The sequence below is a fragment of the Ochotona curzoniae genome, unplaced genomic scaffold (genome assembly GCF_017591425.1).
Source record: "Ochotona curzoniae isolate NIBS_2020 unplaced genomic scaffold, NIBS_Ocur_1.0 contig_2723, whole genome shotgun sequence".
NCBI classification, from domain to species: Eukaryota; Metazoa; Chordata; class Mammalia; order Lagomorpha; family Ochotonidae; genus Ochotona; species Ochotona curzoniae.
This window is the reverse complement of record NW_024465573.1, coordinates 18,689,442-18,712,291: the sequence shown is the minus strand read 5'-3', so window position 1 is coordinate 18,712,291 and position 22,850 is coordinate 18,689,442. Positions and strand designations below refer to the sequence as shown.

The 22,850-nt window shown below is 41.4% G+C and overlaps 1 protein-coding gene across 1 annotated transcript in view; it reads right to left on the bottom strand.

Annotated features, from left to right (window-relative positions):
- Positions 1–22,850, bottom strand: part of SIK2 (salt inducible kinase 2) — a 125,303-nt gene that overhangs the window by 12,290 nt on the left and 90,163 nt on the right. Inside the window, exons 5-9 of the mRNA XM_040976912.1 lie at positions 12,032–12,156; positions 11,459–11,582; positions 10,195–10,415; positions 8,580–8,732; positions 889–1,053 (exon numbers count right to left, since the gene is read on the bottom strand). Of these exons, the coding sequence (XP_040832846.1) occupies positions 889–1,053; positions 8,580–8,732; positions 10,195–10,415; positions 11,459–11,582; positions 12,032–12,156 (788 nt within the window). The remainder of the gene's footprint in view (positions 1–888; positions 1,054–8,579; positions 8,733–10,194; positions 10,416–11,458; positions 11,583–12,031; positions 12,157–22,850) is intronic.

The following is a 22,850-nucleotide window of genomic DNA, read 5'->3' as shown; positions in this document are numbered from 1 at the left end:
CCTGCTAGTCTTTGATTGACACTTCTTTCCAGGGTCAAATCATATTTCACCCTTCATCAATTTACTACAGCTCCCAGTATGCTGTGCATAATGCTTCTTTGTTAAATCACAATCCAGCAGAGTTCAAGTCTGACTCATTGTTGTCTAAAGAGGCAAATATTTACCAGTTATCTACAACCTTACATACATCATTATAATCAATCAGCACAACAGCCATAAAATTGTTATTCCCATTTTGCATAAGAAACAACAGCATCTGTCACCTTGTCCGAGTTTACACCACTAGGAAAGAGCAGAGGCTGAACGTCCGCCAAGACCAACAGCTGTTTACGAGTCTCTGGTCCCCAATGCGCCCATTACTCAGTGCTAAGTAGATGTAACATATATCAGAGGGCAAACAATTATCCACCTACTGAGAAGCTGTCCCCTGCCGCATCTGTAAAGCCACTGCAGCCAGGCAAACTCGGGTCCTCTAAACATGTACAAAGCAGACAAAGGTGGTTCATCGACCAAAAAAGGGTGGCCTGGCACGTTGTAACTGCAATGCCCCAGGCAGTAAAGAGATGATAATAGTAACACAGACCAAGCCCAGCTCAGCACAGTAGTGCATTTTTTGCTTCTAGAACTATAATCACACACATTGCATTCAGAAATGTGAAGGGAGAAGGAACTGGTTCTGGAAGGAGACAGGCTTTTGGGAAGCACAGTGGAGGTCTGACCAGTTACATTACTTAAGTAATAGTCACAGTGCTAGAACTCAATGAGAGCTTGACCCTGGATATTTTTTTTAGGTTCTTCACAAAAACAATCTAAGTGTCAGAGATTGACAAAGTTCAACAAGGCTGTTGGGCCATACTGTAAGTCCCAAGTGTCTCAAACCATGAGTACCTTTGGAGTGTCGACACACTCCTCTTCCATAAACGCGGCTTCCGCCTGGCAGCTGGATGCAGGAAATGAGTATGCCTCCACGTTGGCTGCCTGTGGCAGCAGGGTAGAGCGCATCAGCCTCATGTTTGGTGAATGCACGGTCACCGGGATACCCACAGTTTGTGCCTGTAAATGTGGCAACAGGGGACAGTTGGTGTATGATAATATTTTCTCTGTAAACACACACATTTCTTAGAATATAATAACTTTCCAATATTTAAAATCTAAATAGCTATTTATTTTATTTGAAATTTCAGAAAAGATCTAATGAAATATGGGGATGGCACAGCTCTCAATCTGAAGGAATTAGCACCCTGTGCTAACTAATAGGTGGCACAGGGTTTTCTTTTTGTTCCATGATGAGAAACCTCACTTGCATGAAGGTAAAAGTGCAAGAAGACCAGTCATTATAAGAAACTGGAGAATGCACTTTGCTTCAATTCAACACATATTGTCTCTTTCTATACAAGGGGTCTTCAAAAAGCTCATGGAAAATGCTTATTATGAAAAACTATGCATTTAAAAATATTTTCACAGAAAAATAAGCTTATTTTTTAATCCTACCTCCTACCAAATTTTTAGAGTGCCACGTACATTTTGCAGAAATAAGCTACATAAAACTACACATTTCAAATATATATTTACAGCAAGACACACTTTTCCTTTTACTTCATTTTGGACTAACTTTTTTGTTGTTTTTAAGATTTACTTATTTATTTATTCAAAAGGTAGAGTTACACAGAGAGAGTGATATACAGAGTGTGGGGGTGGCGGAAGATCTTCCTTCGCTGGTTCAGTCCCCAAATCACTGCAAAGGCACGCTGGGCCAGGCTGAAGCTCGGAATCAAGAACTGCATCTGGGTCTCCCACCTGGGTGTGGGACCCAAGTGCTTAGGCCATCTCCTGATGCTTTCCCAGGTGCATCAGCAGGGAGTTGAATCAGAAGTGGAGCAGTTGGGACTTAAATTGGTGCCCATATGGAATACCAGCACTACAGGCAGTAGCCTTACTTGCTATGCCACGTCACCAACCTCACTGCCAAGTATTCAAAGTGCCTCATCTATTATATTACTTGGAAATACATAAAAAAGTCTAAGGAGCCCCGACTGCTTTCCCAGGCCACAAGCAGGGAGAGGGATGGGAAGTAGAGCTGCCGGGATTAGAACTGGCACCCATATGGGATCCCGGCGCATGCAAGGTAAAGGCTTTAGTCATTAGGCTACTACACTGGGCCTGGAAGGTATTTCTTGACAAAGTATGTGAACAGGAAGAAAAGGAAAGAAAAGTGGTAGGGACATTCTCCTTCCCCCGAAAAGACACAGGCTCCTGGTTGCACGGAAGGAGACCGGCACAGTTTCCACAGTCAGTCCGCCACACAAAGTTCCTGATAGTTTTAAATCCATTATTCACAGCTGCTTTGTTAACTACCCTAGGTAAATAAACATCACAAACTTTTCTTCAGAAAAATCATTTGAAAGAGTGTCTTCTTTTCCAACAACTGGCAAGCATCAGGCTTAAAGATGAAGCTGCTGGGGGCAGGCTGCAGCTAGAAGCCTGGAATTTGACCTGAGTCTCCCATCTGGGTCTCCCATGCTGAGCTAGCATCTGCTTCCTTACAGTATATTATTGCTGAAAGCTGAAATCAAAATCGGAACTGGGACTCAAACACAGGAACCTGGACATGGGATGCAGGTGTCCTTTGTGGACGCTTTCATCTCTGTGCCAAATGCCATGCCCCACCTCCTCCTCCTAAAGCTTCAGCAAGATGACAAGAATTCAGAAATTAGATTGCAAGATGAATGCAGTTTTTTAAATTTATTTATTCATTGGAGAGGAGGAGAGACAGAGAGGAAGATCTCCCCTTAAGCTGATTCACTCCCCAAGCGGTCATAATGGCTGGAGCTGAGCTGATCTGAAGCCAGGAGCCTGGAGTTTCTTCTGAGTTTCCCATGTGGGTGCAGGGGCCCAAGGTTTTTTGCCACCCTCCACTGCTTTCCTAGGCCACAAGCAGGGAGGTGGATGGGAAGTGGGGCCGCCGGGATTAGAACAGGCACCCATATGAGATCCTGGAGTGTGCAAGGCGAGGACTTTAGCCACTAGGCTACTGTGCCAGGCCCATGAATGCAGTTTTGTTCCCACATACCGCCTTACCGTTCCCAGTTAGATTTTTAAGCTGATGATTTTTTAAAAAGGAGAACTATGCTAGCATTATGCTTTACATTCGAATATGTTTAGCAGATGTTTGTATCTGGTATATTCCAATATTGATCATTTGGACATACTACATAAAATAAAGAATAGCAACAGTCAAGTGTCAGTATCACATGGAAGGTAAAAACAGACAGGCACTATTATGCGTCATGCTAAACATGACAAAGAAATGGCTTTTCTTATATCATCATTCTGCAGGCTTGTTTCTTGTGCTACTCTTAAGATTAAATGCTCCGGTGCCCGGCGCGGTGGCCTAGCGGCTAAAGTCCTCGCCTTGCACGCCTGGGATCCCATATGGGCGCCAGTTCTATCCCGGCAGCCCTGCTTCCCTTCCAGCTCCCTGCCTGTGGCCCGGGAAAGCAGTTGAGGACAGCCCAAAGCTTTGGGACCCTGCACCCGCTTGGGAGACCTGGAAGAGGCTCCTGGCTTCAGATCGGCATAGCATCGACCGTTGCGCTCTCACTTGGGGAGTGAATCATCAGACGGAAGATCTTCCTCTCTGTCTCTCCTCTCTGTATATCTGCCTTTCCAATAAAAACATAATAAAAATAAATCTTTAAAAAAAAAGATTAAATGCTCCCTTCTCCCCTTTCAGTATTAGTCATTGATCTCTTACAACAGAAAATTTAAATTTTCTAATGAAGTATATTTGGTACAGTCTTACTCTGGTCATAAGTTTTTAAATAAAAAGTGAAAGTTCTGTTTCTATATCCTAAAGTTATTAAACTACTCCTTGTACAGAAGAGTATTCCAAGACATTCCCGGAAGCCAGCGTGTCGGCAGCGAGGTGCTGGAGTGACAGCTGCGCGTGCTGCCCCTGGCAGCCCCTGCCTGCCCCCAGCTGGCGCCCTGCAGTGCCAGACTGACAGCACATCCTCCGCGACAACTTGTACACTGGACCCGGACAACAACTGCCTGTGAACTTGGTCAAGACAGAGGAGTAACACATTTTCTTGCGACAGTCACTTCCTAGGAAGTAGGGTGATGGGCTTTAGGCATCAACTCAAAAGATCTTTCTGGAACAAGGGTAGGGTATAAATACCTAAAAGCCATGATCAGCACTAAAGAGCTGAAGAGAGAATGTTATTTTAATAAATTGTAGATTAATGGCCAAGGGGGCAGATACTACTAGTTTCAAGAGCAATGAACAATGATTATGTCTAACAGACTGTGATTACTTTTCAAAACATATGTTTATTGCTATGAATATCTTATGAATTTGTTTCTCAGCACCAGTGAAGTAAAAATCATGTGCTTTCTCATGGGAAAGTCGCTCCTGAATTGAGCAGGCTCACACTTGTTGCACAGACTGTGTTCTTCAGAATTAGGAAGCTCAGTGAGATTATCACAAGTAATACATATAAAATTGGGATCATAAGGACGGGACACTGATCCTCAGGGCTCGTGTCCTCATACAGAGCGGAGGAGACCCCAGAGATACTGTGCTCCGTGCTCACAGAGGAAAAGCCAGATGAGGATGCAGCAGCAGGGGAACCTCCTAGAGGCCCGGCGATGAGCTCTTCCCAGAAATCAACCTGGACTGCACCCTGGGTCTGGCTCCTGCAATTTCTAGAATGAAGAGAAAACAATTCCTAGTGGTTAGGCCACTAGTCTGTGGCGTTTTGTAACGACAGCCCTAGCAAGCCCAAACAAAACTGTCCTCTAGCTTCACACACAACCTGTAATCAGTAATTAAAGAACAGGGATGACTGTTCTGTTTTTGTCTGCATGCAGATGACGGACACGAAGGAGAACTGTTAAAAACAAGTGGTTAGAATTCATGAGAAAAAGGCATGATCTAAGATGGGAAGCTGCTGTTGTCTAAATAATAATGGGTAATTTATCACTGGATTGCAAACTCCCTAAAGGCAGGCGCTATTACCTGAACACCCCTGAGGCAACAGTGGAAGGGAATGTACCAGGCTTACAAGCCCTCTGTTTGCTGAGCTCATCTGCTGGTAAGGTTTAACTAATTCTGCCTTGGTAGCAATCATATGAAGTAGCTATTACTATTTCCATTTTATACTGAAGGGCACAGGAGCTCAAGAGATGGCCGGGTCCGCGTGCCCCCACAGCTCAGGTGACCTTTGTGTTAAACTATGCTGTTCCCTCCATGTTACTGCTCTATCAAGTAACAAGTGACTTGCCACATAAAAAATTAGAATATAAAGCAAAGTGAGAGAACACTTCTAAAAGCACACTTGTATCCACACAGAGTCAGTTTTGCGGTAAGCTCAACGTTATTATGCGGGATGTGTAATCTCCGAGGGAAGGGAACCTTTCCTTCAGTGCCTGCGCCTATTGCTTCACATCCGTAGGGCACTGGAGACCAGCTTGGAGACCAGCTTGGAGATTTTCATTTGAACCGGAGGCATTTTATGTTTCACTAAGTGGCTTTCTATGACAACGTGGGTTAGTGCTTAACGTGAAAAGAACTCATGAGGGTAATAAAAAATAAAAGTTATCAAACGTAAGAAGCTGTGTCATACATCTAAACCCCAAGCCAAATCAAATATAATTTGAGATATCCCAGGGAACTTGCTTATAGTCTAGATATGAAAGGATATCATGTACAATAACATTTGCACGTGCGCAGGAACAACTGTTTATGTAACCCTTCGCCACTCCCTCACTGGTGTAATGTTTAGGGAGAACAAAGAGGCTCGCAGGGGAAGCCTTCCTGCTTCGTATCCGGCTGTCTGCTCGTGGGGGTAAGAAGGAAGCGCCATCACTGTGTCTCGCTATTGCAACACCACCGCACGGGTCCTCACCTTATCTCTCTCTGTCTTGATAGTGAGATCTTTAACTGTGAACATTTCCGAATGCTGAGACACTCTAATCCAAGTCACCCAGGACTGCGCAGACATACTACTTTACTCACACTTACATCAATACTTACATTATTTAACATATGAAATATGCATGGAAATATATAAAAAAACCAAGATTTTAACTTCCTTGGTTTAACATGTTCTATAAAAGCCACCACAAAAATTTCATTGTAATCCTGTATATTTTGTTAAGCTTCCTAAGAAATACCAAGTCAAAACTCCTTTGCTCTTAATTTCACTTAGACCAAAGTTAGTACCTCACAAAAGTGGAAAGAATCCTAGGAAAGCTATGAAAAAAATCACTTATTAGCTTCAGTCTTTGCTGGGATTCAGATCTTCGATCTAAGTAACTCAATTAATGCTCCATCATTCAATCAGGCCCAAAACCAGAGCAGTCGTCTTTAACTCCCACTTCCTACATGCCAGGCACTGTTTTAAGCATTTCAGAAATATTATCTTCATTGTCACAATCTTTATTCTTATCACCATTTTACACTTGAGAAACAGGTGGGGACGATCTCAAGAAACCTCAATGTCACATCCAGCAAGTCAACAGCAGAGTTTGGAATTTGCTTATGAAGCCTTGCTTTTTTTGGTATTGCTTTTAGAATTATTTTTATTGGAAAGTCAGATATACAGAGAGGAGAAGAGAAGAGAGGAAGACCTTCTTTTCACTCATTCACTCCCCAAGCGGCCGCAACAGTCAGGTCAGAACTGAGCGGATCCGAAGCTAGGAGCCTGGATCCTCTTCCGGGGTCTCCCATGTGGGTGCAGGGCCTCAAAGCTTTGGGCCGTCCTCGATTGCTTTCCCAGGCCACAAGCAGGGAGATGGATGGGAAGCGGGGTCATCAGGATTAGAACCAGTGCCCATAAGGGATCGCAGCGCATGCAAGGAGAGAACTTTAGCCACTAGGCTTCCGTGCCAGGCCCTGAAACCATGCTGAGCTGTCCCTCCAATACCGCTAAGTCCACACAGTTTACTTCTGAAAGGATATTTATACTTGCGTCTTCCTTTTTCTTTTCACTAGGACCTTATTAGTCTAAGCCTTCAACAACTCTCAACTACTGTAAAGGTCTCCTAACAGATTTCTCCAAATTTCTTTCCTTTCTACCTAACCCATCCCTCTCAAGACTACCAGATCAGTTTGTTTTAAATATGGATTTAATTTGATCACTTTCCTGTTTAATAGCTTGCAGTAGTTTCTAATGGTTTCCTGAATTATAAGAAAACTCTTTATGTTAGCATTCAAAGCTTTTCATTTACGGCTTCAACTTTTCACTCTCAACTTTTAATAACCCTGCACTGCTTAATGAAATGCTGAGTCAGGTCTGTGATGTCATCACAGTCAGAACACTACAGTCTATATTTACAGAAACGAAGACATCTGGGGCAAGTATCTGTACCACAATGATGTAAGCTGCCTGTCAGGGTGCGCTAAGCCCCTATCAAAGCACCTGGCTTCAAAAAGCAGTGGGGTTCCTGGTTCTAGCTTTTTCTCATGCAGGCCTGGGGAGACAGGAAGGACAGACATAGCTGGGCTCCTGGATTCAGTTCCCAGCTCCTGGCCTAGCTCTAGTCTAGGCATTGTGGGCATCTGGGGAACGGATCAGTAGATGATAGCTCAATCTCTTCAACTAAAAATAGAAATGTGAGAAAGTCTACAGTGTCACTAGGCAATACAATCCTATGAGGCCACTCTCACCTACGTCTTCTGCTTCAAATGTCCTCATGTGGTGCATACCTGTACTTCCAAGTGGATTAATTCATACTTTGACAAAGTTTATTTTTCTTTCTTTGAGAGAGAGAGAGGGGCAGGCACAGGAATCAACAAAAGAAAGTGATCTCCCATCTGTTAGTTTACCAACACAAAGGGCAGCAAGGTAGGGAGCAGGCTGAGACCCGAGCCCAGGACTGAGTGATGGGGACTCAACGCCTGCTGCTTTTCAATGTCCACTTCAGCAGGAGGCTGGAATCTAAAGCAGAGCTGGGGACAGAACCCAAATCCTGTGACACTGCATGCAGGCAGCCCGGGCAGCATCTTCACTACTGCACGGCATGCCAGCTCCAAATGCGTTAATTTCAGCAAGACCTACACTCCACCTGCTCATGTGGGTGTTTCTCATCTGGACCGCTGCTTCTCCCTCCCCACAGCATCCTCCACGGGACGATCTGCCTTACTGCTAATCGCCCAGGAAGCCTTCTCCTTCACGATGTGCCCCTCTTTCCCTTCTCTTTTAAATGATAATTATTTACAATGTTGTCTCATTTTACTTCTACCGGAAGAAGGGACTTCAAAAATTCATAGAAAATGAAATCAGAAGATATGTTCATTTTGAAGCAGAAAGATTTTTGAAAATCATGCACATGAAGAATCTTCACAAACTTCATAAAAAATGAGTATTATAAAAAAGCATGTATTTCAAAAATTTTAACTCTTAAAAATAGAAAGATGCTCTAACATCTGAGACTAGCAATTGATAGAAGCAGAAGCCTTATAGAAAAATTGTGTGGAAGATGAAATCTGAACCCTTTGCATCACAAGAAGAAAAATGTGTCAAACATGTGAATAGACAAATGCACAGATAAGACGCTGGCTAATGGGGCGTTACCTTGGCAACTGTTTGTTCAGCAATGGTGCTAGGCCGACGCTGGCGGCCATCAAGTCTCTGCTCCACAGGAAAACTGCTCCTGTGCGACTTCAGGCGCTCCACCAACAAGAAATAAATGGCAGCAAAGTGGTTGTAGCTCTTGTTCTGCAAAGACTAAAAGAAGAAACAAATGCTGCAGACAGAAAATCCTAAAAACCAATGCAGTGATATACTTTTCTTTAAAAAAAAAAAAAAAGAAAATTACGTGTTTTTAAAAACACACTGATAAAATGTACCTCCATGAAATATGCTCCAGAATTTAGGCTATAAGGCAAATCATCTCAAGCACATACTGATCTCTATAAAAAGGGAAGTTCCCTTAAATACCCTCACCAGCACATGTATGTGATCAGGCTGCATTAGTTTTTCTGCAATAAGAAAAACATGCCACATGGTCCCCACTGACTGACAGTTCTATCTCATGTCTGCAAGCAAGGCCTTGACAACCTGAGCAGGACTCGCAAACCCCACAGCTCCAACACAACCTGGACTCACTGCAAACTCTGGAAGTGAATGATTAAAGACTTTGGGGAACTCTAGCAATTATTTGGAGTCGGAGAATGACCTCTGGATGCTAGGCTGAGAGACACTGCGTCTGTTCTCAAGTAACTTTCTCTGTGTATTTTTATAGTCTCACCCTTTGGGATCTTCAAAATAAAGTTGCTTCCTAAGCCTTCAGCTCTCTAGCATGCCAGTTTTCCTCAGATGCCAATGGAGTAGAGAAACAACTGCTCCTTTGCTTTCTAATTCATGTGGCAGTGCAGAGGACAGCACCCCGGTACAGACCATGCTCAGTGAAGACCATGCACAGCTGCATTCTGGACCGACTTCTACAGCCAAGCACAGAAGCAGCTCGTCTGGTTCTGCTCTGGTCCCAAGGGCGGAGATGGTTTTTCATAGCAAAGGAGAGCATTTAACAGTCTTTACTATGCTTCCTCCTTAAAAGCACTACTGGTTTCTACTGTTGTGTAGGTTTTAAAAATATGCATATATTCTATAAATATGTTAACCATCAGAGGACAGAAATTACAAGCCAAAAGGAATTTTCAAGGTTCACGACCTTCTCAGTTCTGCCATCCCTTAAGATTTCCAAATCTAGACCTCACCTGTTTTTGCCTTCTTAGTTTCCTGTTAACAATCTAGAATCTTACTGGCCTTCTTAAACCTGATACGTTCCTTACTGGTTTCCCACTTAGTTCCATCCTTGCTGCCTATCTCCACATTTACATTCAATACAAAGTAAATGCCTATATAAAACCTCATGCTTTATCTTAGAAGAAACTCTTTAGCTTACATTTGTTTAAGCTCCTATTTTTGCCTGTTTTTAATCTTATATAAACCCCTCCTCTTGAGACATTTTGGCATATGGGGCAAAGAAAGGAACTTAGACATTTAATAAAAGCAAATACAAATAGAGCCTGCTGGTCCTCAGGGAACATTCATTCAACAGTACACCTACGTCCTGGGGACAAATGTGATAACAGAGTGGAATGACAGGTGTGAGCATGAAATATCAAGTTACTGAGTTTTATGAAAACAGCCTAAAACATCATTAATCAAATCTCTGATACTTTACCTCAATGGTTTTCTGCTGATCTATCCCAAGGCTGTGCATCAATCGTAAAACCTGTTCATTAAACTCCCCGATGGAAGGTTCATTTTCTTGCTCTTGCGGATAAAGGACAGGTCTTTGTACGGGAACTTCTATGAGCATCCATTTATGCTCCTTGATTTGAGCTATGGTTAGTCGCTTGGATGGGTCAAGGACCAACATCCTTCGAATTAGGTGCTCACAATCTATAGGAAACACAATGTAACAAATGTCACATAATCACCTTGACTTTCAGGGTTGTTTGACACAGGGACTTGGCCCAACAGGGTTAATCTTTATATCCTCCACTGCAAATCAGAAGGTCAAACGAATAAATAATACAGAAAGGTGTTAGCTTATATTTATCAAGTTCATGAATACTTTAGAAAAACAAGAAATATAGGTCTGCTTGTGGGCTAAATGAAACTTCCTACTGGATTTCCATCCAACAACATCCAAACACACAGATGTCAAGGAAAAAAAAAAACAAGCCTTATTCATAAAATAAGCAAATAAAAAACGAATCCTCACATGTAAGAGTGTTACACTCAGGCAATGTAAGTGAGACAATGGGCTCTTTCTTTTTTCATTAGTATAGCCGAGAAAAATTCACTAAGAAAACGGCAGTGCTACATCTGTGGGCACCAGGTGATTCTCTGAGATGACGTCATGCTTTTCACCACCCCTTTCCAAGCTAACCTTCTCTGACGATATGCCAGGCACTACGCTAAGTGCATGCTGCAGAATAAGTTAATTAACACAACTGCCCTAGGTAGGGACTTCAGTGATCTGCATTTCAGAGATGAGGGAGTAAGCAGGAAGGGCAGTGCTTATGTAACCCCTCCGTCCAAGTCAAGTGGGGAGGCTACGGCAGTTCATCTTTATTTGCCAATTTGGCCAGGTAACTTGTATTTAAAAAACTTTTTAATGTGTAACATACATTCCTTACAGTTGTGAATCTGTATCTACCAAGTACTTCTCTAAGTTGAAAATAAACCTGGGACATTTATAGACCCAGAGTAAACGGGAGGACTTGCTGCTCTTAATCTGGGAAATGTTCTGTTTTCAGTTACAAAAAGACTGGGTCTTGTCTAGTTCCGGGGACGGGGCTCCTTATTTCTAAGGCTTTTCCAGTGACCCTGTCACTTCATCTGGCACCTAACCTCTCAGAAAAATGCCGCTTTTGCCTAGGCATTGCCTTTGGAGTACAAATTTTGTAAAGTGTAATTACACATGAACAGCTTGTTACCTTCTGACATGAAATATGGAATCCGGAATCTTCCTTCTAAGACCCTCTGCCTCAGAATTGGAAGAGTGGGTCCATCGAAAGGCAGGGCTCCACAGACAAGGACGTAAAGAACTACTCCCATGCTCTGGGGAAGAAAAAGCAGTCACATTTCCACCCAGAACGCCAAACACTGTCTCCTAAGTAACCCAGGGCTCTGGAAATCATGTGGACTGAATAACCCCTATCTGCATCTGTTTTCTCGGAATTAAAACAAAAACAAAACAAAACAAAAACCCCCAAAACACAACAAAATCTTAAACCTTGACTACTGCAATAAGTATCCTATAATACTGAAAGATCTGAATTTGATCATTTTGGTTACTACTTAACTGTAATTCAATGCTGATATTAGGATAGCATCTGTGCCTAGAAATTCTTCTCTAGGGATCCATTTCAAGACGCTCTAATTTTAGTCTAGCCAATGGGGAAAACATGAAATACTGCTTAAGTGTTAAGTATGGAGCTTCTGAGATGGGTCAGATTATTAAGTATTATCATTATAGACGCATTTAACACAGCAAAGCAAAGCAATACCCAAATATCCAGCTGTGGTCCTTCATACTGTTGCCCTTCAAAGACTTCTGGGGCTGCATAAGGGGGGCTGCCACACCATGTTGCCAGCAGTTCACCACTTTTAAAGAAATTTCCAAAACCGAAATCTATTGGGGATGGAAATAAATGTTACTTTCATCTATGCTCTCAAACTATACTGCATTTCTCTATAAGAAATGTTATAATACGCTAAATTAACAACATCACTGCTACTCACTCTGAGATTGACATCTCTCTTGTGGTGGTTCCTAGAACTTAGCATAAAATAACTAGAAAATCAAAAAGATTCAGGAAATACTGCTGCATGAATATGTAAGTGGATCAAGTTTTCTTCTTAAAGATAATGGGAGACTGGAAAATTAATTAAAATAATGTCATTTAAGGTTAAATAAAATCCATTGGTGTGGACAATTCACTTGAATTTGATGGATAAAGTTTCTTTTATAATATATAGCTTGCAAGAAAAAAAAAGCAAATGAATTAATTTCTAAATATTTACATAAACACAACCAGTGACAAATTGTTCTTACAGTCATCAGTCCAGGGAAGCAAGACACTGGATTTTTTAGGTAATTACTTCCTAAGCAATAACTCTTTAAATGCTGATCTCTATGCTATTTTAGATATCCTATTAGAGCTATCTGAACAGCTCATTAACATTTGATGGCAACCTGGCCTGCCACAGGTTGCCTAGCATCACTTATCTACTCATCACAATTCAAAACAATCACTGGTGCTCCCTTACGATCTGAGTTACACTGAACCTATAGTTCTAATACACAGAAGAAACTCTGCAAAGAATGTATGCATCAGATATTTAAATCTGCACAAGAAAATATTCAGTGAGCCCTTACAAAAATACTACCTTTTACCCTTTTGCGAAGTCTTTATACAGCCTCATGGTCTTATGGAAAGGAACAAATTCCTACCATTCTGTAAATTACATCCATATGGTCTTTCATTGCTTGTTACACACTCCTGATGAAAGAACACACCTTCAGCTAGAGGAACCAGTTCTACAGGCAGTGTGTAGTACCGTGTGTACAGTGAGAGATGCCCCAAAGGAGAGCCGACTGACTAGTTCTGTGTTCCAGATCAGTCTTGGTGACCTTAGCTTTCCCATCTGTAGAGCTGAAATAATTTCACCTAGATGGTCCGTTGCTATAGGCTTGGTCTGTTCGCATCCTGAGACTATTCATAACATTCCTATGTTCCTGTGAGCTTGCTGGTTTATGAGCTAGTGGCAAAGAGGAAAAACGTCAACAATCCTTACTTCATGGGAGAGTATGACTTATGAGGTTAAACAGAAGGAGAGCTAATTTTCAGTTTTGTCACTTTCTAGCATCAACGGCTCCAGGGCAGTTTAACTTCCCTGAGTCTTAGTTTCCACAACTATAAATATGTGGATAATCCACCTACCAAGAAAGGATCCTGTGAAGATTAAATGAGATTAAGGATGTAAAATGCCTGCAGCATAGATTGTGAAATGTCAGCTCTCTCCTTGAAGCCACTATTACCAAAATGACTGCCTTTCGGAAAATTAATAAATACACAAACAAATAAAGCTCCTGGAGCCCAGGTGGTCAGCATCCAGTATGGGTGCAGGTTTGCATCCCGACTGCCCCATCTCTCATCCATGTCCCTGCTAATACAGCTGAGAGAATGGCAGAGCCCAGCTCAAGTACTTGGGCTTCTGTACCCATGTGGAAGACCTCACAACATGGCCTGGGAATGACATTCCAGGCTCCTGGTTTTGACAGGGCCCAGCCTAGCCACTGTGGCCATTAGGGGAGTGAACCAGTGGATGGAAGGTTTCTTTCTCTCTGTAACTCTGCCTTTCAAATACATCTCTCTATTTTTAAGATTTATTTATTTTTATTGAAAGATTTACAGAGAGAAAGATCATCTGTCTGCTGGTTCATTCCTCAAGTGGCCGCAATGCCCAGAGCTGAGTTGGTGCAAAGCCAGGAGCCAGCAACTTCTTCCGGGCCTCCCACACGGATGCAGGGTCCCAAGGCTTTGGGCCATTCTCTACTGCTTTCAGCAGGCTACAAGCAGGGAGCTGGATGGCAGGTGGTGCAGTTTGGGACATGAACTGGCACCCATATAGGATCCTGGCGCATGCAACGTGAGGATTTAGCCATTGAGCCATTGCACCAGACCCTCAGGTACATCTTAAAAAAAAAAGATAAAGGGGGAACTGGAAAAAGCATAGAGGGATATTAAGCTTTCTAAAGAAAAAAAGGGTAAGAATTTCAGACCGTTTCCCTCTGATAGAGTAAATGCTGACTGAGGTTATGTGCTTGACATCCGGTGGGCAGGAGACAAGCAGATGCCAACAAAACTTCTCTCCTCAAGGTAGCCTCACTGAATGGTCTCATGTTCTCCCCCTCTACGGCCGAGCACGCCTGTTGCATCATAACTCACCTGCAGACATACAGCTTCTCATTTTCTAGAGAAACCATAATCAAAAAAGTCAAGACTAGATGTTGAAATTAGGATTAAAGAGGACAAGGTTGATTTCACTCACACAGGAAAGTATAACAACCTCTGAGCTGTTCTGAGTTCACGAAATAGGGACAGTGATTGCCACACTTAAAACTATAATCATGAGATGAATTTTAGTACGTTTAAGCTGAGGATTTTTTCAAATACTGCTGTAAAGTTTTTAATGCTTCAAAGAGCCCATGTAGACTTGCATCATTCTGAACATCCCCACTCTCAGGAAGTAACTCCGAGTGTAACAGCGACAGAGGAAAGGTCGGAAAGGTGGACGGGCCTCTACATGGCTGTGGGCTGTCTGACTGCTGTGCTTTATCAGCCGAGCAGCAAGGCTGGGGGCGGGGGCAGCACCATGCCAGCAGGAGCCCAGTTTCAGCTTTGGCTTTGCAGACCCTGTGAAAGGAAGCCTTCTGTTTAGTCATGGGAGTGGCTCATTTCTGTTCTCTGTAACATGGAGGAACTACAAACTCGCGTGTAGAAGCATTACAAGAAACACTGGAAGACAATCAGACTCTCCAAACACTATAGTACTACACACGGCAGTGGTGAGCCACAACATCAAAGCCCTTCACACGAAGCATTAGGGAGCATTTGATGAATGGGTTAAGGAAGACATTGGAGTCTGGTAGACTTAGGATGGGATCCTAGCTTTGCTACTTAGTTGCAGTAAATTCCTTAACTTTCAATGCCTTGGTTTCCTTATCTGCAAAATGGAGACAAAACTTACTGCTGTAAGGATGTAAGCAGATGTACACTCAAGCAGCAAAATCTGAAACACAGTAGGTGCACAGTATATGATAGCTGTTGTTGCTACTGTTTTTAAAGATTTATTCATTTTTTATTGGAAAGAGAGAAGGAGAGGCAGACAGAAATATCTTCCATTTAGTGGTTCACTTTCCAATGGCCACAATGGCTGGAGTGGAGTCGATCTAAAGCTAGGAGTCAGGAGCCTTTTTCAGGGTCTCCCACACAGTTGCAGGGTACTGAGGCTTTGGGGCACCCTCAGCTGCTTCCCCAGGCCACCAGTAGGGAGCTGGATGGGAAATGAAGCAGCAGGGACAAGAACCACTGCCCATATGGGATGTCGGCACTTGCAGGTGGAGGATTAGCCAGTACAGTCATCACTCCACCTCCTGTTGTTGCTATTATTATCATTACTAATTCAATTTGTTTTCCTCTCAAACTTAGTTCCTCCAGAGCAGAGAAGTAAGGTAATGACAGTCTATACTTTCAGCTTTTAGTGCCCTGTCTGCAGATAGAGCTGCTCAAGCAAGTCTTGCTGAATGAATATGCTGTGTTCACTTCTGAAAATGCTTTATTATGCATTAGGAATTGATAAGCTCTTTGAAGAGTATTTCTTCTTAACATCCACTTGAAGAATCTTAGTTTTAGAAGAAAGCAGGGTAGAAAGTCAGTGCCTTGGCAGAAGTGATATAACTTGCAGAACTGGAATAGAAGCCAAGTTTGACCACAGAACCCTTACTGTTAACCACCACCTTTGTGTCCTCCCCCTGGCAGCTATTTTTGAACAAGTTAATAATTGTCAGGTTTAAGAAGTGGCAATGGAAAAGAACTTAAAATAAAAGGCTTTTTATTTCTTCACAGGAATCTGGATAATTTGCTTTAGTCACAGTCTGCAGCTGTTTAAAAGCATATAGTGAAATGAGGGGTAAACCAGAGACGTATAGAAATTCGGGATTTCTTTTACCATATTTTGTTTATTTGAAAGACACCCCGACAGACAAGGGAGTGGAAGACAGAGAAAGAGATTTTCTTTTTGGGGTTTAACTCCACAAATGGCAACAGTGGCAGGAGCTGGTCAAGGACAAAGTCAGGAGCCAGAATTTCACCTCAGTTTCCCACATGGGTGGCAGGGGTCTAAGTATGTGGGCCAGCTTCCACTGCTTTCCCAAGGACATTAGCAGGATTGGAAGTGCAGAAGCTTGAACTCCAGGTGGTGCTCCAATGTTGGATGCTGACACAGCAAGAAGTGGTTAATCTGCTGTGCCATAATACTAACTTGAAAGATGTGCTTTTTGATTTATAAGGTGGAATGGACTACGTAAGGGTGCTTTAAAAAGCTCACAGAAAAGGAAATGAAGATTGGTTTATACTGTTGTTAACACATTTTTGAAAGCCATGCATCCTATAACCATCCCCGGGGTATATGCGAGAGACCGGTTCTAGGAGGTTCTGCAGATACCAAATTCTACATATGTTCAAGTGCCCAATAAAAATGGCGTGTCGTGTTTACTTGAAACTATATTAAAGAACTGTCTACTATAAACCACCTCTACATTATTACTTATAATCTCTAATACAATGTAAAGTTACCTAAAAAGTTATTATACTGCAATATTTAGGAAAAAATGAGAAGAAAGGGTTTACAGGTTTGGTACAGATGTGGTCATTCCACAACAAACTACTTTGTACATTTCTGCAACAAGGTGGTGCATTTTTTTCTAACGTTTTTGAGCCATGGTTGGTGGACTACATGAATATAGAACCCAAAGTTATGTCTGGGTAGACACATTGGTGCCAACCAATGTGTAAAGAGAGTTTCAGTAACATCAAATAATAAAAGAGTTTGATGATCACATGAATTTTGGAAATCACTAGAGCATTCTTCTAGGCCTGATTCAGATCCAGCCTAGCCTTGCTGGAAAGGAAATAATTTTGTAGTTTAGTTCTCTGATGTGCAAGCAAAAAGTTTTCAGACATTTTTGTTTTTGTTTCCATCATAAAAAACCATGCAATCCTGGAATCACTTTGACTTGCTTTAGCTTTTTAGCTTTCATTAAAAAAAAAAAAAAAGATATCTACTTATTTATCTGAATGTCAGGGTGACACAGAAACAGGGGCATTAAAGAGAGCTCTTTTATGTGATGGTTCATTCCTCAAATGCCTGCAATAGCCAGGCCCGAGCTAGGCCAAACAAAGCTAAATGAGGAAATCATTCCTGTTTTCCCACATGGGTAGCAGAAACATGAGTAGAAGTAGTGTCCAGGATTTGAAACAGTACCCCAATAACGGATGTGGCAACCCCAAGTGGTGGCTTAACGTGGTTTCACAATGCATGCCCTTTAATTTTGTATTTTGAAATACTTACTGATTTACAGGACTGCGTATTTGCTACAACGGTTAGGATGCCACGAAGAATGCCTATGGCACATGCTGGAGTATCCATGTTTGAGTCCCAGGTCGACCTCTTATTCTAGCTTCCCACTGATATGCACCCTGGGAGGTGACCAAGTCCCTGTGTTCCTGCCACCGACATGAAGCCCAGCATTAGTTCTCAGTTTCTGGCTTCAGTCTAGCATCACCCAGCTTCTGCAGGCCTCTGAGGAGTTTACCAGTGGGTGGCAGGTTTGTTTCTGTCTGACTCCCAAGATGAAAATTAATTTAAAAATGCTTAAAAAGTCACAAGCACACAGTATACTGGTAGAAAAAAAGAAAAAAAATACTCTTAGACTTAAAAAGAGTTAATACTGAAATAAAGATATCTCCTAATATTTCTCACCCAGCTTCTTCTACTGTGAAGATTTTCTGTAATTAGTACAAGTGATCAAAATCAAGCAACACTGGTTTAACACTATTAACAAAACCATACACTTTATCCATTTTTTTGGTTTGTTTTCATTAATCCCTCTTTTAAGTTTAGGATTTCACAGAGCATTTAGTGCCATGTCTTAAAACCCCACACCCATCTTTAGCTCTAAGAGAGTATTAGGTGTTTTATAGACTGTCCCTCAATTTGGGTTGGTCTGATGTTTCCCTGCAATGAGTTTAAGACTGGGGTTTCTGGGGAGAGAGCCTCAGAGGTGACATGCTCTTCTTGCTGTATCATGTAAGGCAGTTTTAGTGTCATGTTAAATTACTGGTGAGACTGATCTTGACTATGAGGTAAGTAGTGCATGCTGTTTCCCCAATGTAAAGTTAACTATGTTTTCCTTTGTACTTCATAAATATTTCAGAGAAGATACACTGAGACTATCATATCTTGTTTCCTCTTGAACATTTACCAGCTAGTTTTATCATTTGATTGTAGATTTTGATTACAGTGCCAATTATCTGTTGTCCTAATCGCAACTTTTCATTTCCCTCATTCACTTCATATTTTTAAAAAAGATTTACTTATTTTTAATGGAAAGTCAGATACATAGAGAAGAGAGAGAGGAAGATCTTCTGTCCGATGAGTCATCCCCCAAGCAGCTGCAACAACCGGAACTGTGCTGATTCAAAGCCAGGATCCCGAAGCCTCTTCTGGGTCTCTCACGCAGGTGCAGGGTCCCAGGGCTTTGGGTCCTCCTCTGCAGATTTCCCAGGCCACAAGCAGGGAGCTGGATGGGAAGTGGGGCCACTGGGATATGAACCAGCGCCTATATAGGATTCTGGTGCAAGCAAGGTAAGGACTTTAGCTGCTAGGCTACCATGCTGGGCCCATAAGGTGATGTTCTGATGTATGTTTACATTGTCGAATTCAATCTCAAGAGTCAACAAATTAATTGCCTCTTTAATTACAATTCTTCTCTTAAGGAAGAGTTAGCTACCCCTTCTCATTTATTCACTTACTTATTACGCTGTTAAACTATATTTTATATTGCCTTGAATATTTAATGTTTTGTGTTATAAGTCCATATTACTGCTATTTATTTTAATGTTCAAACAGTTTGGCCACTAGGAGTTAATTCACATCAGCTCTTGTGTCCTTTCAACATGTTCCCAGTTTTAAAATATTTTAAGTATTTCCTTTTCTCTATCACTAAAAATGGTCCAAATTGATTTGCTATTTTTCCGCCTCTGTTGAATTAACTCTCCAAGGGGCCCTGGTTCCTTTTACTGACAAATGTTGATAAGAAAGTAAGACTGGGCCCTAGATGTGCTTACTGAGTTGCTCAAGTTTCCTACAGATGGAAATGACTTGGCCAATGTTTAAATGCCCGAACTGGAAGCCAATTTTTGTGTGTTTGTTTGCTTGCTTTGTTCTGTTTAAAAAACAAAACTAAGTCACAGATGTTTCAAAGGTGCCACTAATCCAAAAAAAAAAAAAAAAAAAAACTCAGTACAACTTAAAATTGGAGATAAATAAACTTGCAGAAAATTCTTTACCTTTACCTTTTAAAATTTATACCTTTGCCAGCAGAAGCTGGGAAATGATGGCTTTCTCCTCTCTATAATATCATAACCTATGTTAACAACACCTTTAAAAGTGAGTGGGAATAATCAGTATGTATCAAAAATACATATTTAAATTCACTTTTGAATGTACATTTCATTTTTAAAATGTCTGATGGGAGAGCAGATGTTTGGTACAGTAATTAAGATGTCACTTGAGACACTCAGATCTCTATGGAGTGTCTGGGTTCGAGTCCCACCTCTGCATTCTGTGAGACAACACATGATACCTCAAGTGTTTGGGGTCACTGTCCCCATATGGGAGATCCAGATGAAGTTCCTGGCTACCAACTTCAGCCAGGTCCAGCCTCAACTGTTACAGGCATTTGGGAAATTAATCATTGGACCTAAGACCTCTATTTCAATCTTTAAAATAAGATGAACATGCACAAAAATAAAACTCCAAGGGAACGTACAATGTGCTAGCTTGATGCACGCTTTTTCACATGAAGAAAATTTTATGCTCCCATCCTCAAAACACTAACGCATATTATAGCAAAAGGCTTTGGTGTGACGTTGATTTTGAGCTTCCCTGACATATGCATATTTACTGACCTGGTCTTTCTGTGGCCTGAGATACTTACACAAGATAGAATTTGGGGTAGTCTTTAGTCACAGATCAGTGACTGGACCGATGGAAATCTAGTAGGCCTCAAAAGCTGGGTCTGTCTAATAAGGAACAGATCATGGATATAACTAACCATATACTAGAATTGTTGCTATTGCTTTCTGCTTCGTATTTTTAAAGTTGATTGATTGACCTGTATTTTCTTGACAACCAGACTGTTATTACTGTCATCACTAAATCAGATAAACTACCAGTGCCCAAACACCATTAGCAAAGGGCCAACGCTTCAGCAATAACAGGGCTTTGCACAGGGTAAGTAAAATGAGCGTGATGATTACTGTCTAGGGGCAACCACACACAACTGAGAATTCTGTTTGTTGAAATAAAATAATGAAACTGGCCAAACATCAACAAGTATATAAATTACCTGGGGGAAATGCTAACACTCAGATTCCGAGACCAGAGTCCAGCCTGAGAGTCAGCATTTCCTACAAGCTCATGCTGCTGCATCTTGAGTATCCAGGAAACAGAAGAAAACAGAGTGGGCAAGATACAGAAGATATTAAACAGTATGTCAGTGTTTACTGTTGCAAAATGATTATAATTACTAAACCATTTCAGGATTTTCATGTAAATTACATAAAGTCTAACCAGGAGAAGCTGTGAGGTAAACCAATTCATTTTCTTAACAAAGAAAAAAGCCACCAAAACCATGGAAAACATACAGTCAAGCTAAGAAAAAGTAAATAAATTCTAGGAGTCTGCACAATCAAGCCAATTTAGGATCTCCAGCAGTGTATTACAGTGTCTAATTTATAATTTAAAAAATCTTCTTACAGAGCAGCAGATGGCTTTAGGGTTAAATTTATCCTTATTTCTAAAATTACCAATAGAATTTAGCTATCCAACCTCAAAGATAAGTGATACATCCTTGGTATCTACTGTAAGAGAAATGAAGAAGGCAACTGAGAGGAAATGAAAACTGATCATGAGAGGCAGGAGAGTGACAGCAATGAAGCCGACCCACTGCCCACCAATCAGCCAAGACTGACGTCAGAACACAGCTTCACCAAACAGCAAGAGCAGGGCAGTTGGATAGGCCACTTCCTAACATCAGTCACTCTTCCAGGAGAGTGGAGGCACAATCACTGCAGTCCAGATGAAACAGGATCCCACTGACAAATGGGAACCTGTCCAATCAAGGAGTTCAATGGGCTAAGAAGGAAATAAGTGATTGATCTTAAGGTCTAATGGAGTAGCAGCAGGTAGAGGAGAGGGCAGTCAGGAGGGGACATTCAAGGCCAACCACAGTTCAGCCTAGATGCTTGTAGGTATGAAGCAGAACTGAAGGACACAAAGTCTAATTGTGTTAGCTGTTTTACATTTTATACAAGCCTGGTAGCAGAAAACAACAAATGCAACACTTCCAATAAGTATTTTTTCAATAAATACTGTTTTGTTTCCTTTTTTCAGTTCTAGGACACAAAACTCGAATTATGTATACAGTAGCCTTGTCTCAAGGTCTTTTTGTAAGAGGAAGGCTGTTAGGAGCAATGACCAGAGAAGATGGACCACTGATCGAAACCAGAAAGCAAGCAGTCCTCTGTTTAGGATGACCACAGTGATGCACAGGTCAGATTAACCAGGCTAATTACATTTAAGGTTTCTCAAAAAATTAATTTGCACCAAACAGGGGCAATTTAGAACAACAAGTTATACGCTTTCCTTATCCCTTTTAGATTTGTATTAATAAGGCCTTGGCTAATTAAAAAAGAAAACATACTGAAGAGGGTTATAAATAATAATCAAAAATTTCAGATTTCATTTTCAAATAGAATCAGTTGTAAACTGATTATAATTTTAGTTGGCTTTTACTGAGGGTTTATGTGGTGCCAGGAGCCTTAATTAACAATTTATTTAACAAACACTTAGATTGTGCTATATGCCATGCTCTAAGTACTCTGCAAATATTAACTCAAGTAATAATCACTATGAGATATGCACTTGTATCACTCTCCCTTTATAGATAAGGAAACCGAGAACAGATGATTAGAAACTGAGTCCAAGGTCATGCAGTTAGCAGTGGGAGAACCACAATTCAAACCCAGTCTCGCTCTTCAGCACACACACACACACACACACACACCCCTAACACCCTACACTGCCTCTCCATCCCTAATCATCACTAACCTCTACAACGTTCCTGGAAAACAGATTAATTTGTATCTAATAGATATAGAAACCCAGGCACAGAGAAGTAACGATCAGCCTAAGGTCACAGCTACTACATGGTACAGCCAGAATTTGCACAGTATTCTGTTACCAAAGTCAGTACTCTAGGTGAAGTCCTATTTGGATTGTGACTATTTTCTTAAAACCTCCACAATTAATACATTTTTATTATTATAAAAGTATTTATTACACATATTTTGGACTGGGGAGAGTTGGAAAACAAATAAAACGTCACTCACCAATTTAACCTCAACATCTAATGCCATAAGAGCCTAGACTAAATAGCTGAGAGGAAACAGTACTGCAATTACTAAAAGCTGACAC